The 16,859-nt window shown below is 38.2% G+C and overlaps 1 protein-coding gene across 1 annotated transcript; it reads right to left on the bottom strand.

The window, feature by feature from the left end:
- Positions 1 to 11,284: 11,284 nt before the first annotated feature.
- On the bottom strand, positions 11,285 to 12,999 carry LOC110615961 (BSD domain-containing protein 1). Its single transcript, XM_021758234.2, has one exon. It carries the CDS (start codon positions 12,861 to 12,863, stop codon positions 11,481 to 11,483), a length of 1,383 nt encoding a protein of 460 aa, XP_021613926.1. The 5' UTR covers positions 12,864 to 12,999; the 3' UTR covers positions 11,285 to 11,480.
- Between the last annotated feature and the right edge of the window lie 3,860 nt (positions 13,000 to 16,859).

Below are 16,859 nucleotides of genomic sequence, written 5' to 3'. Positions count from 1 at the left end.
TCTCTCTCCAGAGACGAAAGTCAGGCACTTTCGGCGGCCGAACATTACCTTCGGCGGCCGAAAGTCTGCTTTCAAGCCAAAACTCAACTTTCGGGGGCAAGGTTAGGCGGCCAATCCCTGCATCCTCAGGCAGGTTCGGCGGCCGAAACCACCTTCGGCGGCCGAACCTGAGTTCATCCAGAACTCAGCCTTTGTGCATTTCAAGCCTCCCAAACCTTCCATACACCGCAAAACAAGCATCCAACTCCTCAAACACATGCATACATCCTTAACCATGCACAAAGGAGCTCAAACAAGCTTAAACTCCCTAAAACAACATCTAAAGCATACATAGATAGTTTATGACCCACATAGGCCAAAACCATCAAAACAAACCAAACCTCACATACTCTCTCCCAATCATGCATACTCTCTCCCATATGCTCAAGGGGCTCGAAAACTAACTTAAACCCCAACACAAACATCACATGAACATACATTATCAAACATTGGGCATAAAACCCACATAAACCCTAACATGCATATCTACCCATACTAAACCATCAAAACCATCTTAAAACTTCATGAAACGTAAAGGAAAGCATAGATCCACACTTACCTCTTGAAGATCGAGGGTTGGTGCGACCCAAAGCTTGAGATGTGGAGAACCCAAACTCTTAAAGTCTCCAAGCTCTCCAAACCTTGATCCAAGCTTTAAAACTCTTCAAAACAACCATATAGCTTATAAAACGTGAAGGATTTGAAGAAAAAGCAAGAAAACGACTAGAGGAGGACATGAACACACCTGAGCTCGAGAATGGGGAGAAAACTCGCCCATTTTCGGTCTGAGGGGCTTTTATAGGTGGCCAGCCAAACCTCCTTCGGCGGCCTAACGTGCAAGCAAAACACCCCCATGTTCGGCGGCCGAACTTGAGGTTCGGCGGCCGAACCTGGTTTGTTCAAACATAGCTTTCGGAGGCCAAAAGCGCTCCCAAAACCAACTCATGTTCGGCGGCCGAACTTCACTTTCGGCGGCCGAACCTGGCAAAAACCTCCTTAGTCTTTTCTTTTCAAAACTCAAATATTTTTCATTTAAAACCATGAAATCAGTAAAAACCATTTTAGAAATCACATTTTACCCTTCTAGAAGACTCTGGCATCATCAAAATTCCATATTCCAACGGAGATTCCGCCGGAAGGTAGGGATTCCGATGCCGGAATCTAGCCGGGTATTACATTCTTCCCCCCTTTAAGAACATTCGTCCTCGAATGTTCAAACATCAAACATGCATCAAGCATACATCAGCAAGCAAGCAACAAGCAAGCAAAACCTAAAAACCTCTCTTCTAAAAGAGAGACACGGTCATTGCTGGAGTAAAAACTCTCGGTCTCCCCGGTGAACTTTTCATCTTAAGGTGATTCTAAGGGGCTTTCACCATCGGGATTTCCTTGTTTCCACACTTTCTGACTTGTGTGTCTGTGGTCCGTACTAGCTGCTCAACATAGGTGAGATCCTCTCTGATCTCCACCTCTGGTTCTTTCCAGAACCTCACTCGGACCCGACACGAACTCATATATCGTGGAAACATGGAAAAACGAATGGATCTCTTCCATTGAAGTGGGTAAATCTAACTCGTAGGATACATTCCCAAATCCCTTGCAGGATTTCAAAGAGTCCAATGTATCTGAGAGCTAATTTACCTTTCTGCCCATAACGAATCACCCTCTCTTTTGGAGACACCTCCAGCAAACCTCAACTTCCTCAAGAAGCTCAACACGCTTCCGCCGTGCACTCTGACAAAACTCTTCTTCTCTTCTGAAACTCTACATGCCTCTTGTAGACGACTTCATACTCTCCTGCCGACTCACAGCAGTTCTGATTCTTCTCATCTTTGACTACTGGCCTTCTTCTTACTATACTAAGGGATGGGATAAGCTGTCAAGTGGTTTTCGGTTGAGGGCATCTATCAAAAATATCTGCCTCAGCCGAATGATGCTAAACCTTGAAGTCGCGAATACCACGCAGTTTTTACCCATCTCCTATACCTCATGTTCTTCTCCCTTGACTCAAGATGTATTGCAAGCTCTTTCGATCTGTAAGGATCTGTCTTCATACCTTATACAGGTATCGCCTCCACATCTTGAGTGCAAGTATTACCATTGCCATCTCTGGATCGTGTGTAAGATGATTCAACTCATGCTTCTTCAACTACCTAGAAGCATAAGCAATCATTCTACCACTTTACATAACACACAACCTAGTCCCACACGGGACGCATCACAGGACACTGTGAAATCTCCATCACTGGCGGACAGAGCTACCACTGGTGCTGACATCAACATTTCCTTTGGCTTTTCAAAGCCCTCTTCAATCTGAGTAGACCACACAACCTCTGGTTCTTCTTGATCCATCTGGCCATAGGAGCGGCAACTCTAGAGAAGTTCTAGATGAACCTCCATTAGGTAACCTGCCCAACCCAAAAAGCTCTTGATCTTAGTCACTACAAGGGGCCTGGGCTAGTTAGCTACAACTTCAACTTTCTCAGGTCTACTTCACTTTTCTTTTCTCCGACACACATGACCCAAGAAGGATATGCTCCTCGACCAGAACTCACATTGGAGAACTAGGCATCCAAGCCATGTTCTCTCAGGATCTGCAATCCTGATTTCAGATGATGGGCATACTCTTCTGCATTTCTGGAACTCGCCGAGATACCGTCAATGAAGACAATAACGGAGTGATCCAGAAACCGATTAAAACTCTGCTTATGAGATCCATGAATGCCGTAGGGGCGTTCATTAACCCGAACGACACTCCTAGAAACTCATAGTGCCCATATCTGGCTCTAAACACTGTTCTCAGTACATCTTCTTCCTTGATCTTAACTGATGGTACCTAGACTTCAGATCTATCTTGGAAAGGCAACCCGCTCCTGCTAGCTGATTTCAACTAGATCGTCGATCCACGGTAACAACTACCTGATCTGGGTAGTGACTTTGTTCAATGACTAGTAGTCGACACAAAGTCCTAGGGATCCATCCTTCATCCTCATAACAATACTGGAACACCCCAAGGTGAAGTGCTCAGTCAGATGGGAACCCTTAACTACCAACTCTTACAACTGATCTTTATAACTCTTTAAACTTTGTTGATACCATCCTGTGGGGAGGGATAGAGATTGGTCCAATTCCATGCATTACTTCTATTTTGAACTCTATCTCCCTGACAGGTGATAGTCCTGGGAACTCGTCTGGGGAAACATCTAAAACTCTCTAACAATGGGCACTGAGGCGGGCTCCCTGACCTGACTGCTATACTCTCTCTGAAGAGCTAGAACCCCTGACAACTTTTCCTAAACAACCTACGAGCCTATAGGGTTGATACTGAACCTCTAGGTATCCCTATTCTGTCCCCTCTAAGGACTACCTCTGATCCATCCTTACTTCGGAACCTAACTACCTTGTCTCTGCAGACTAGGTAGTACCACTAGTAGAAGAACCAATTCAACCCTAGAATGACGTCAAACAGTCAAATCTAGAACCGCTAGGTCAGCTGGAAGGCATCTACTCACAACACATACTCTGACTATACCGGCAGACTGACTCTGCCACTGATGGATCACACTTGGGTGCACTGACCCCAAGGGGATACTCTAACCCATAAGCTATCAACCCAACCTCACAAGGGCTCACAAGCAAACAAAGAAAAGAGAAACATCAGGGTTCATAAAACAGACACATCAGAACATACCAGAGTGAGATTACCTGATCCCATCGGGTTCGATGTGTTAGCCTCCTGCTGGGTCATGGCGAAGATCCGTGCTGGAGCTGATGGACCTTCCCCACGGGAACCTGCTGAAGAAGGGGCTGTCCCCCTGTCTCCGCCTCTACCACTGCCCTGAAACATGACTGGAGCTGATGGCTGAGCCATACTGCCTGGAGTTGTCTGATGGGACGGTGTCATAAAAGCTGCCTTAGGGCACTCTCGAGCTATGTGCCCCTCCTGGCCGCATCTGTAACATGCTGTAGTCCCAAACCGACAGACTCCCTTATGCGGCCTACCGCACCTCGTACACTCTGCAACCTCTGTGCCTGAGCTCGAGCCACCTCCTAATCCCATACCAGACTTTATCCGATTCCAGAACTTGTTCTTCTTTGATCTTCTGAGACCTCTGTCTCCCTTCTTACTTTTTGTGACAGCCTCGCTCAGAGGGGAGAGATTAACATCGCTTGTCCCCGGGAGTTTGGAACCCGAAGACTATGCCACGTACTGTTTAACTGTCCCTTGGACAATGGCACTAGCTTCCATTCTCCGTGCCATATCCACTATAGCATGGAAGCTCTCCCTTTCTGCTGATTAAACCAACGAGGAATACCTGGAGTGAAGCTTCATAACATATCTTCTAGACTTCTTCAGGTCTGTGTCAAGACCTTGTCCTGCAAACGGCAACAGCTCCAGAAACCTGTCTGTAAACTCCTCTACGCTCATCTCTTCCGTCTGCCTTAGCTGCTCAAACTCAATCATCTTCAATTCTCTGGAACTATCTGGAAAAGCCCATCCTGCAAACTCATTGGCAAACTGCTCCCAGGATAAGCTCTCCAACCTTGGGTCCACATAGTTTTTGAACCACTCCCTTACCTTCTTGCATTTCAATGTGAACCCTGCCATCTGAATGGCTCTACTGTCACTTGCTCCTAACTCATCTGTTATCATCTTTACCGTTCTGAGATACTCAAAAGGGTCATCGCCTGCTTCAAACTTGGGGGCATCCAACTTGAGGTAATCTGTCATCTTTACTTTACCCCCAACTGATGAACCAGGTTTGAGTATCCGGACATCAGGGACTATTGGTTCTGCTGGTGGAGGAGGAGGTGCAGCATCCCCTGGGTTAGGGTTTGCTGGACCTGGGAAAAAGGGTGAGGATGGAAACATGGGGTACTGTGGGAAAAAGGGAGGATAGGGCATAAAGGTGGGATATGGATTTTGGCTAAAGAAATCCGATGTACCTCCCATCGGATACCCTGGCCCTTGCGGGTAGGGTGGATACTGCGGTGGAACAAAGCCCGAGGCCTGGGTGCCTCCTTGGGACTCTCCCATATCCTCTACTGACATACTCATGCTCAAACTACTATCTCTTCTCTGGTTATCCTCCTCTGTTTCCATCACATCCGCTGACATACCTTCATGAACTGATCTCCTCCGACCTGCATCAAAAGACCTTCTAGGGTCCCTTGATGTACTTTCCCTGATCGTCCTACAAGATCTTGCCCTCTGCAGAGCAGGGGAATGGGCATCCATGCCCCCATTCTCTGGCGGAGCTCCAGTCAATCTCGCGGATTGACGAGTTCCTCTCATCTTGACTTCTGAAAGCATAACATAGCACATAAACATTAGCATTATATGGTTCATGTGGAAACACATGAACCTGCACCACATACATAACATACATATCATAGCATTAATGCACATGCTCATCATCATGGCATTTCACATCATCATACAAGACAGGACTCCATATCCTATCCTAGTGGACATGATCTTCCTATTGTGCTTGCCCTACTATAACCTTTATGAGCCCTACACACTATAGGTCCGACCATGTGAACCTAGGGCTCTGATACCATTCTGTAACGACCCGAAAATCGGACCGCTACCGGCGCTAGGATCCAGATCGACTTAAGGTCGCCGGGACCCGTAGCAAGCCTAACATACATCCTGTACAGCTGGTATAATCCCAAACATGATCAAACATTTTCATAAAACATTTAAAACTTTACCTTTAACCAGTTTGACCTGTATATGCACTATGACTGAACTCATAGAACCCCAAGGGTCAGCATACTCTATGTTAAACTCGGTCCAACATATATATCAACATAAAATAAAATTCATGTACAAAGGGATTATCCAACTCGGGCCAAGCACAATACTATAACTCTGAACATATATCATAATGTCATATTACAACATAACTCTTTTACATCCTTACATAACTTTACATTACATCATGTCCACTACTATTCTATTACATAAACATGACCATGGACGTAACCTGCTGATCTCCTGACTATCTCTGACCCTGTAAACCTGGGGTTAGGGGAGAGGGGTGAGCTAAAAAGCCCAGTGAGCAGAAACCATAAAAGAAAACAGTTCATTTTAACATATGCTATCATTGAATGCGTCACATCACAAATAAAACACCTCAAGGATGAATCTGTCACCAATAGCCCCCTACATATCAATCTCGTACCATAACAAGTCAACAATGCTTTATGCCAGGGGCGATACGGCCACGCCTGGACTTCACACACTTTATGCCAGGGGCGATACGGCCACACCTGGACTTCTCATACTTTATGCCAGGGGCGATACGGCCACGCCTGAGCTTCTCATCTCATATCATATCGTACATGCCATATCATATCAATTCATATCATGTCATAACATACTGAGGGCTAGAGGATCATCCAGTATCCATCCACATCATTATCATCGTATTATGCAATGCATCATATTCGTGAATTCTAATGCAAACAACCTATTGCATAACATGGTATTCATGATGCATGAACATGCTTGAATATGCTGAAAACATTTGATTTAAAACATAAGGGTTAGTTCCACTCACCTCTGGCTAGCTCTGGACTAACTCTGAAGCAGCTAACACTGCTAAACACCTCGGTTCCTCGGGTCCGGTCCTACACAGGTGGACTCCAGTGAGGTGCCAAACATACTCTAAACAACTCATAAATAACTCCCCAAAAACTCCCTAAAGCATCACTTAAACATGCATAGAAAACACTCATGAAACGGCTGGACAGGGCACTTTCGGCGGCACTTTCGGCGGCCGAAGGTCCCTTCCAGAGACGAAAGTCAGGCAGGTTCGGCGGCACCTTCGGCGGCCGAACTCTCTCTCCAGAGACGAAAGTCAGACACTTTCGGCGGCCGAACATTACCTTCGGCGGCCGAAAGTCTGCTTTCAAGCCAAAACTCAACTTTCGGGGGCAAGGTTAGGCGGCCAATCCCTGCATCCTCAGGCAGGTTCGGCGGCCGAAACCACCTTCGGCGGCCGAACCTGAGTTCATCCAGAACTCAGCCTTTGTGCATTTCAAGCCTCCCAAACCTTCCATACACCCCAAAACAAGCATCCAACTCCTCAAACACATGCATACATCCTTAACCATGCACAAAGGAGCTCAAACAAGCTTAAACTCCCTAAAACAACATCTAAAGCATACATAGATAGTTTATGACCCATATAGGCCAAAACCATCAAAACAAACCAAACCTCACATACTCTCTCCCAATCATGCATACTCTCTCCCATATGCTCAAGGGGCTCGAAAACTAACTTAAACCCCAACACAAACATCACATGAACATACATTATCAAACATTGGGCATAAAACCCACATAAACCCTAACATGCATATCTACCCATACTAAACCATCAAAACCATCTTAAAACTTCATGAAACGTAAAGGAAAGCATAGATCCACACTTACCTCTTGAAGATCGAGGGTTGGTGCGACCCAAAGCTTGAGATGTGGAGAACCCAAACTCTTAAAGTCTCCAAGCTCTCCAAACCTTGATCCAAGCTTTAAAACTCTTCAAAACAACCATATAGCTTATAAAACGTGAAGGATTTGAAGAAAAAGCAAGAAAACGACTAGAGGAGGACATGAACACACCTGAGCTCGAGAATGGGGAGAAAACTCGCCCATTTTCGGTCTGAGGGGCTTTTATAGGTGGCCAGCCAAACCTCCTTCGGCGGCCTAACGTGCAAGCAAAACACCCCCATGTTCGGCGGCCGAACTTGAGGTTCGGCGGCCGAACCTGGTTTGTTCAAACATAGCTTTCGGAGGCCAAAAGCGCTCCCAAAACCAACTCATGTTCGGCGGCCGAACTTCACTTTCGGCGGCCGAACCTGGCAAAAACCTCCTTAGTCTTTTCTTTTCAAAACTCAAATCTTTTTCATTTAAAACCATGAAATCAGTAAAAACCATTTTAGAAATCACATTTTATCCCTCTAGAAGACTCTGGCATCATCAAAATTCCATATTCCAACGGAGATTCCGCCGGAAGGTAGGGATTCCGATGCCGAAATCTAGCCGGGTATTACAAACTTCCCCGGTGATTCTCTGACCGTTTTTTTTCATCTTACAGGTTAATTCTTTAAAATCAAATATAGAGGAATTTAACGAACCGATCACAGAATAATAATCAACCTAGCAAATCAGAACTAGTGCGTAATATCAATTACATATTGAGAATAATTTTTTTTATAAAAATTTATAAAACAATATAGTTAAATTATCTACCTATTACCTATTTAATTTATAACTTTTAGCTTTAAATTTAAAATTTTAAAATTTAAATAGTCCATAAAATCTATTAAATAATCTAATATTACTTGTAAATCACTTTTATTTCTAAAAAATTAAAATTTATTGCCTTTAAATTTATATAGTTTAACATATAATTTTAATCCTATAAATAAACCAGCAACTAAATGAGATAAACGAAAAAATTATTATTCTTAGAATAGTTTGGTGTGGGTTAACAAAATAAGATTAATGGTAAATTCTTTCATGGAATAATAATTAATTCTTAAAAAAATTTCTTTCATAATGTTTGGTTTAATATTGAGAATGAGTTTATATTATTAATCTATATTTCTCATATTTAATATAATAAAATGAGAAATAAAATAACTTTGAGAGATTAAAATTTAATTCATTTAGATTAACATAATTCATTTCGAATTGTAAGGGAGGTAATACAATGAATATAGTCATCAGTGCTGATATATCAATTTAGTATAAATTTTAACTACAAAATTAAGTATTACCCTCATGATATATAACTCTGTTTTAATCCATATCAAACTATTCTTAATAATAAAAATTATATATAAAATTAAATTAGGTAAGAAGTGAATAATTTTTAAAAAAAATTACTACTTGAAGTATTGAAAACTTGGAGATGAGAAATAAATTTTTTAGATTAAAAAATAATAGAAAACGGGAGAGAGACTAAATAGTATGATATAGGCAGCTAAACATATACATGCATTAAATAGTATAAATAGTAAAATTCACTGAAATTTTATTCGATCGATGGACTAGAGAATATAAAGTATAAAATATTTTAACACATAATTTTAAAATAAAGATTAACTAATAGATTTTTTAAATATATAAAAACCTAATCATAAGTTTTTTTTTTATCATTGTAAAATTATCTAAGTATCCCTAAAAAGTTTAAATATTTTCAAGAGCCATGGCCCCTTGGCCCTTACCTGGCACAGCAGTGGCCCTGGTGGTGAATTTTGATGTGATCATAGAAGTTTTGCTTCTTCTCTTTCTATAGTGCCAAATTTTCATCGTCTTTTTTTAGATTTTAGTATTGCATGTGCGTCTCTACTGAAAATCTGGCTTGGCTTGGTTTCTAAACGGCCTTTTTTCCTTGATAAGTGTTTGGTCTTTGCTTCATTTGTTTTTTCTTTTTTTTTTTTAATTTGAATGCAATTTGAGTGTCAAGCTTTTCGATCAATTTTGTGATAAGGTGGCCAGAGAAGACTAAATTTATTTGAGCGGTGCTACTTTTGCTTCTTTCGAATTTAATAGGGAGTTTGTAGGATTTGATTTAAATATAGGGTTTCTTAGATACATTGGTTGCTGATTTTATATCTTCAGGCCTTAGCAAAAACTTTTTAGGCCAATTAGTTTTAAAGAGCTTAAAATTTGCGTAATTTTGTGATTTAATTCTAATGTATTTTTTGTAAATATTTTATTTTAATTTAAAATTCTATTTGGAAGAATATCATTGTTTGGATGGCTTATCACATGGTATTTTTAAATATTAAAAATGAATCCCTTTTATATACATAAACAACTATAATTATTTCTTAACCATAACTCGTAGTTATTATAGTTAGATTAGTAAAATAACTGTGGTTAAAAGAAATAAATTAAATTAAAATTAAAATTAAAAACCCTAAAAAATCTCATCTAAATTCACTTTTGTTCCTCTATTCTTCCATCTAAATCACAACTATAGCTTCTGTTCTGACTTATGATTTTTCTAGCTTTTCTCCATATCCATCTCTCATTAAGCTAAATCATCCAAACTTTTTTCCTTTCCTTTAAAACCCACCATCCCCAAAAGTTCGAGATCGAAAAAATCTAGTCAAGATTCAAGTTAACGTCGGCTTTAAATTTAAGACACATATTCAAATAATAGAGTTTTGACTTCAACTTCTAATTTTGAGAATAAAATTTAAAAATTATTTGTAATTGAAATTACAATAAAAAATTTGGCTTTAAAATGGATATTAATTAACTTTCGATCCCTAAAATCTTTTCCAAGAAAATAATGTTAATTTCTTCGCTTAAAAAAAAAAAACTATTAGTATACTTGAGTTTAGATTAAATATTTTCGAGAAATTTTTGAAATTGAAAGAGTCTAAATAGTCTAATAATATGTATCCACTAATTGATTTTCAATATATTTATTATTATTAAACTTCTAAAAAAAACTCACTCTGAATAGTCTCAATGAGACTGATCCCTAGATTAATTAAAAATTCTTTTAGAGTTTATTTTAAATTTTAATTTAATTTAATTTTTTTAACTATAATTATTTTAATTTAAATTAATTAAGAATTCTTTTAGAGTTCATTTTTAACTATAATTATTTAATAATCTAATTATAGTAATTAAGAACTATGATTAAGAAATAATATGATTATGTGTACAAAGGAGACCCAGTTGGTAAGCCAACACCTCAGTAACAAACACTCAAATTGAATTTCGAGGTAGGATAAAATGTTTATAAAAGTTTTAATTTTAATTTAATTTATTAAAATTAAAACGTAAAAACACACAAACATTATATACATATATATATATATATATATATATATATATATATAACCCTCCTTCCTCCATTGAATAGACCTGGAAGAGGGTTTTGCGCATTATCGCTATAAGCTTGAGCACTATCTGGATTTATTAAAATATTTTTTCGCCATCTACCAAAGGAGGCTGCGTTCCCCTACCCATTCAACACCTTCACATTTATGGCATCAAGCATGTCTCAAAAAAAATCTGTATCCTGAGCTGAATCATTGGATTGCAACTCTTAGATCATAAATTCTCCCATCAGCTTTGTCGAAATTGATTCTCAACGCAATCAATCAATCAATATTTTGTTAATTGCAGAAGATGCAAGCTGCAAGCGCTCCAGTTATCTTGACAGCATATTGCAAGGCATAAATTTGATAACAATCAAGCACATGATTATCCAAATACTCAATATAGATTTTTTTCAACTCAAGTAACATAACTGCAGACGATATTGGAACTTTCAAGATACAAATTAACCCAAAAAGGAAAAAAAAATCCTCCTTGCTGTATTTAACACTTTAGATAAACAAATATGGAGGTAACCAGACAATGCAGCAAATCTGAAACTTAAAAGGAAAAAACAATTGTTTCAAGCTTTTACTGGTTCATCATCATCATCTTCGATATCCCAACTTAAATCCTCCTCTTCTTCTGCAGCACTCAACCGTTTCCTCAAATCAATCTTGTTTGGACTTGCACTGTGACACTCTTTCTTCTCATCAATGCAGCTCAGATCCTCAATCTCATCCCACCCAATAACTTCCTCCTCTGGCACTGATGGATGGCTGGATATAATAGAAACATCACTATCTTTAGAAGAATCTCCATTATCACCCTTCCCTTCTGATCCTCCTTTCTCATCAGATCTTGATACTGTCTCTACTTCACTCTTCCCCAAATCAACTTTCTCACTGGCTACATTGTCACCACCAATGGTTACTTGCACTTTCTCTGATTCCACAACAGAGACTTCTGTGTCCTTCACCTTCACAGTTTGTTCCGTGTCTCCACTGCCCTGCTTACTAATTTCATCACACTTCACAATTTGCTCAGACTCTTTATGACGCATCTCCTCATCTTTTGTAATGTTTAAAGAATCTTTGTTACCCAAATCATGATTTTCCTTCAAATTGACCTTCAAAGTGCCATTGGTCTCATCTTCCTTCTCCTCCTCTTCATCATCGTCAACATCCCAACTCAAGTCCTCCTCTTCTGACGAAATTGCTCTCTTCACAAGATTAGCCCTCACATCTTCAGCTTGCTTGAGCTTGTAAAGCTTAAAATAGTATCTACACCAAAATGTCTCCTCATCAACACTATTTGGCACAACCCTTTTGTATATACTCTCCACAGCAGCATTCTCCTCAAGCAAGCTCTCAAATTCCTCTCTCTTCTCAGCCAATGAAAACCCTAATTTCCATTTATTATAGTCATCCAAATCCTCTGGCTCCTCACAGTACGTGCTCGCATCGCCTTGAATCGCCCGTACCTGAGCATCAAAACGACTATATGGTTTTGAATTCAAGCTCTGCTGACCAGTAATACTCCTCTCGTTATTACTATCAGATGAATCGGATTCGAGATCGGCGGCGAGGATTGCCTGTTTGCCCTGGGAAATTATCTGCGCCGTATTTTTCAACACGGAACTTCCAAGTTCGTCAATGGCGTGCCCTACGGTCTCTAGAGATCCATGAGCCACCTCAATTTCCTTCTTCAGACCCGACCCAAACTCCTGCAGATCCCGGCGGTAGATTTCGATGACGGATTCGGATTTGAAAGTTAGGTTTTTAATGAGACCCCCGAAGCTCCATCCATCATCTCCACTGCTGCTGCCAGCATCGTTAGGGTTAGGATTTTGCTGTTTAGGGGGCGAATTGGGATCTGAGTCCGCTTGTGGTTGATTAAAGGAGGATTTGGATTCGTATTTCGGAGAATCTGGTTCGTCAGCAAATACGGATTTGAAGAAATTCATTAGGACTTGGGAATTTGAGAGTAATGGTGAAGGAAGTGGTCGAGATCCGGGGCAACCAAGAACTAAGCGCGCACAGAGAAGAGAAGGGTGGAGGTTAAGTTCGGGCTTAGACGCATACGGTGTCGGTTAATGTTTGGCTTGAACCGGAAGACAACGTTTTTAAAATTTTTTGGTAAATTAATATTTGATTGGTTTAGCATAATTAATGTATTAATTTTTATATTTTTAAAATTAAATATTTAAATTATTATAATTAATTTATTTAAATAAAAAATTATTTATTTATTTTTATTATTATAAATATTAAAATACTTTTATTATTTTTTAAAATAAATAAAATACATATTAATTTTTAAATTTTAATATAATTTATAAGTTAATTTTTATATTTTTTTCAAATTGAATAATGTTTAAATTTTATTTTTTATTTATTTTTTATAATTAAAAGTATAGAAATATTTTTACTGTCCTCTTTTTAAATTATCAATATTAAGAGTTAAAGTTTTTATCTATTTTCTCTTCCATATTAAAATTTAAAGATTCTTATTTTTTTAAATATTATTATATTTAATTAATTTCTAATACTTTTTATATTACAATTTGATAATTTTAAAACTTTAAAATACTTATAAATTTATAAATTTAAATTATAAAATAATTTATTTATGAAAGAGTGGTTTAACAAGTGCTCCACTGCATCTTGCAATAGTCTCCACGACAAATATCACTCGAGCAAAGAGAGATTTTTTTTTGTCCTTATTTTTACTTCCTTTCCAGAAAGTAAGTAAAAATTTTTGTCAAGGAAATGATAGATCCATAAATATCACAAATTGAAATTACCGATTTAAGAAAATTATTTATTTAGTATTTTATTTTTTGATTTTTTAGAAATTTTGAACTTTTTTACTTTCTTAAATTTTTTTCTCAGCCCCAAGTGATAATCAACCACGACACTTATTTTATCATTAATTTATAAAATTTCAATATTTTGTATATTTAAGTACATAAATATTATAATTTTAACAATAAATATTATTAATAATATTATTTAAAACTTATATTCCTGACATATATTTTTTTAAAATAACTAAATTTTATATTTTATATTAAAAAATTAAAATAAAATAAAAATTCCGTGGAAAAACTGGTTACGCCTTCACGAATTTACCCCTTGACCCTGAGTTTCCATATGGTCGGGGGCAAAAGAGTAATGAATAACTAACTCATTGGTAAAATTATTTAAGATTAACTTATATATTTTTACAAATTTTTAAATTAAATTTTGTTAATAAAATTTAAAAACTTATTTGAAATAAAATATATTAAATTAGAATCATACTAATCCGTGCAGAATGTGGATAAAATAATTAGCAAGGGTATAGGAAATATTACCTCCGAACTAAGTCTTCAAGTTTAAAAAAGTTGAAATTTTAAATTATAAAACTGCGATTCATTTGCTTCGTTTGATAAACTGCAAAGATATTGAATTTGATATAAATGTGAAGGATTAAAGCAGATTTTGTGATACGAAATAAATTTATATTATTTTTTGAATATTAATAAGTGTTATAAAGATTTTTTGATATTTATGAATAAATAATCTGAAATGGACTACAAAAGCTAATTGATTACGGAAGCTAATTATTCATACAAAACACAAAAGAATTATTGTTGTGATATGCAGAGGGCAACACAAATTGTGGGTGGATTTTTTGAATTACAAAATGTGGGTGATAGCATAAGAATATAAATATTTATAAATTTAATTCGATAATAAATATATTTAAATAAATACAAAAATTTTTAAATTGTACTCTTTTTATCTTCAATTTTTCGATCATTGATTGAGCAGTATTAGACAACTAACTTAAATTTACGCTCATCCTCCACCCGTTTCACCATGACACAGGATGATGGGTTCCGGTAATCCGATCCCTGTTACCAAGGTTGATTATGAGCTCGCAGAGTTGCGTAGTGGCCAACACTGATGAATAAGGTTGCAGTTTCAAGCAAGGTAGAATTCCATTTTCATGTGCTCATCCATGGTATCCAGTAAATTTGTAGATATATTTTTGTTATCTTCTTTATGATTCTCTTGCTCTCCCTGCTTTTGATTTTTCGACACTAAATTTTGGAGCTCAAAAGGGAAAAAGAATTCTTCTCCTTTTGTTTTGCCCCATTTCCCAAGGATAGAATCATTCATTCAACATATTAAATGCCCACTTCTAACCCACCTCCCCCACAAATCCCGTCTTTAATTTCCGTCATTTCCCCATTACTTTTCCTGCGTTGCGCAATGCAGGAAAAGGACAATCTTCATCGTTCTGGGATTTGCCAGAGGATCATCAACTTCATTACTGGGCTTGTTTTTCCTGGCTTGAAGCGGATCACTGACCATACAGCTTCTGTTCATGATCCTTTGGTGAATGGTGTGGGCTCTGTGGTTCAACACCAGCATCCCGAAAGCCTTTCAAAGCCCAGAGATGCTGAAATTGAGATACATTTCAAGCAATCTGATGAAGAAGATTTGGAGCGGTGGACTCCTGTGGACAAGCTTGATTCTTCAGTCCATAGCGAGGAAGATTACCAAGTCCAGTTCAACAAAGGCCATAACATTTCCAGCTCTTCATCTGCAATGCCCTCTGACAAGGTTTCAGGGAAGAGAAGCAAAGTCACCGAGTCTCCCCGGGAGAAAGAAGTCCAGCTCCCCATAGTTGATGTGCATGGTAGCTCCCCTCATCAAGGGACGAAGAAAGCTAATCAGCCAACCCAACAACAAAAGAAAGGAGAGAAAGCGCCCAATTTGACGAGCTTGGCTCAAGGAAGAAGCCCGCAGAATGATTCTAGCAGAAACAAGAATACAGAGAACAGAGCAAGTGAAGATTCGATAGTACCAATAGAGATCCAGAAGCCGAGAATGAGGCCACATCTTCTAGATGTAGCCCCTAACATTAACGAAAAAACGGATGCCTTCCTCAAGATCAAGAAGGAAAATATGAGAAGAAATCTTGGCTCAGAACCAGAAGAATCTTGACCTGTATCTCTTTGGTGGCAGGGTACCTCCACCTTATTGTTATTATTATTCAGAGGGACATGTAAAAGTAAAATTATCATTTGTAGATGAACTGACGCCATCTTTATAACGACAAAACTTAAGAATCTTCCCTCAAGCTCCTTCTAATGGAATTCATTACAGAGAACTTCAAATCACTGCCCATGCTGCTTGTAAGAACTACGTACTAGATCCCAAGATCTTCTCTGCCTCTTATATAATTACAAGCAAAGATTCAGTACAGAGGTTTCTACTTATTGATTAGATTTTTTTTCCCCTTAAACTTCCATAAGGTTCTCAAATTCTGAAAATGAATGGAAAGGAAAATTCTTGAAATAATTGTGTTACTGAATCTATGAAAATTTCCATTTTGCTTTTCCATTCTTTGTCGCATTACACTGTCTCATAACCAGAGGAACACTGCTAAAATAATTTTAAAAGAATTCTTTGGAGCTTTTTCTTTACCTATTATTCCCTGTCGTGCGATTTTCCATTTCCTCGAACGATCTCATTATTCTTCCAAAGAATGTTGTGATGAGCGATAAAGATATACGGAGCCCAAAGATGACCAACAGGACATGGCTTTCTCGAGTCAAGTCTTAAGCATGGCCCTTTCCTCCACATTTCTACATCCAACAACATAAACCCTTGTGTTAAAATAACATGGCCTTTTTCCTTCAAATGTCCTAGCCCAGACAGGATTGGACCAGAACGACTCAGTGAACTACTTGGTAAAATTTGCATGGCAATACTCTGGTGCACCCAAAACCTTTCCCTTTAAATCAACCTCCCATAATCTTGCAATATCATCAACAAGACAGATTGATTTAGATATCTTGCCACGAACACGTTTGCAGTCAAAGCGGTAGGTTCTGAACTTAAGGTAAGGGAAGCTGGACTTATGAGGTGTTTGATATTGAATTTGGGAGCTCAAAAAATACTTT

The sequence above is a fragment of the Manihot esculenta genome, chromosome 5, assembly GCF_001659605.2.
Source record: "Manihot esculenta cultivar AM560-2 chromosome 5, M.esculenta_v8, whole genome shotgun sequence".
Taxonomy (NCBI): Eukaryota; Viridiplantae; Streptophyta; class Magnoliopsida; order Malpighiales; family Euphorbiaceae; genus Manihot; species Manihot esculenta.
Note: the sequence above shows the minus strand (reverse complement) of the source record. Positions and strands in the feature narration are given on the sequence as shown.

Coding starts and splice junctions, on each gene's coding strand:
- LOC110615961 (XM_021758234.2), bottom strand. CDS start 12,863: ATGAATTTCTTCAAATCCGTATTTGCTGACGAACCAGATTCTCCGAAA.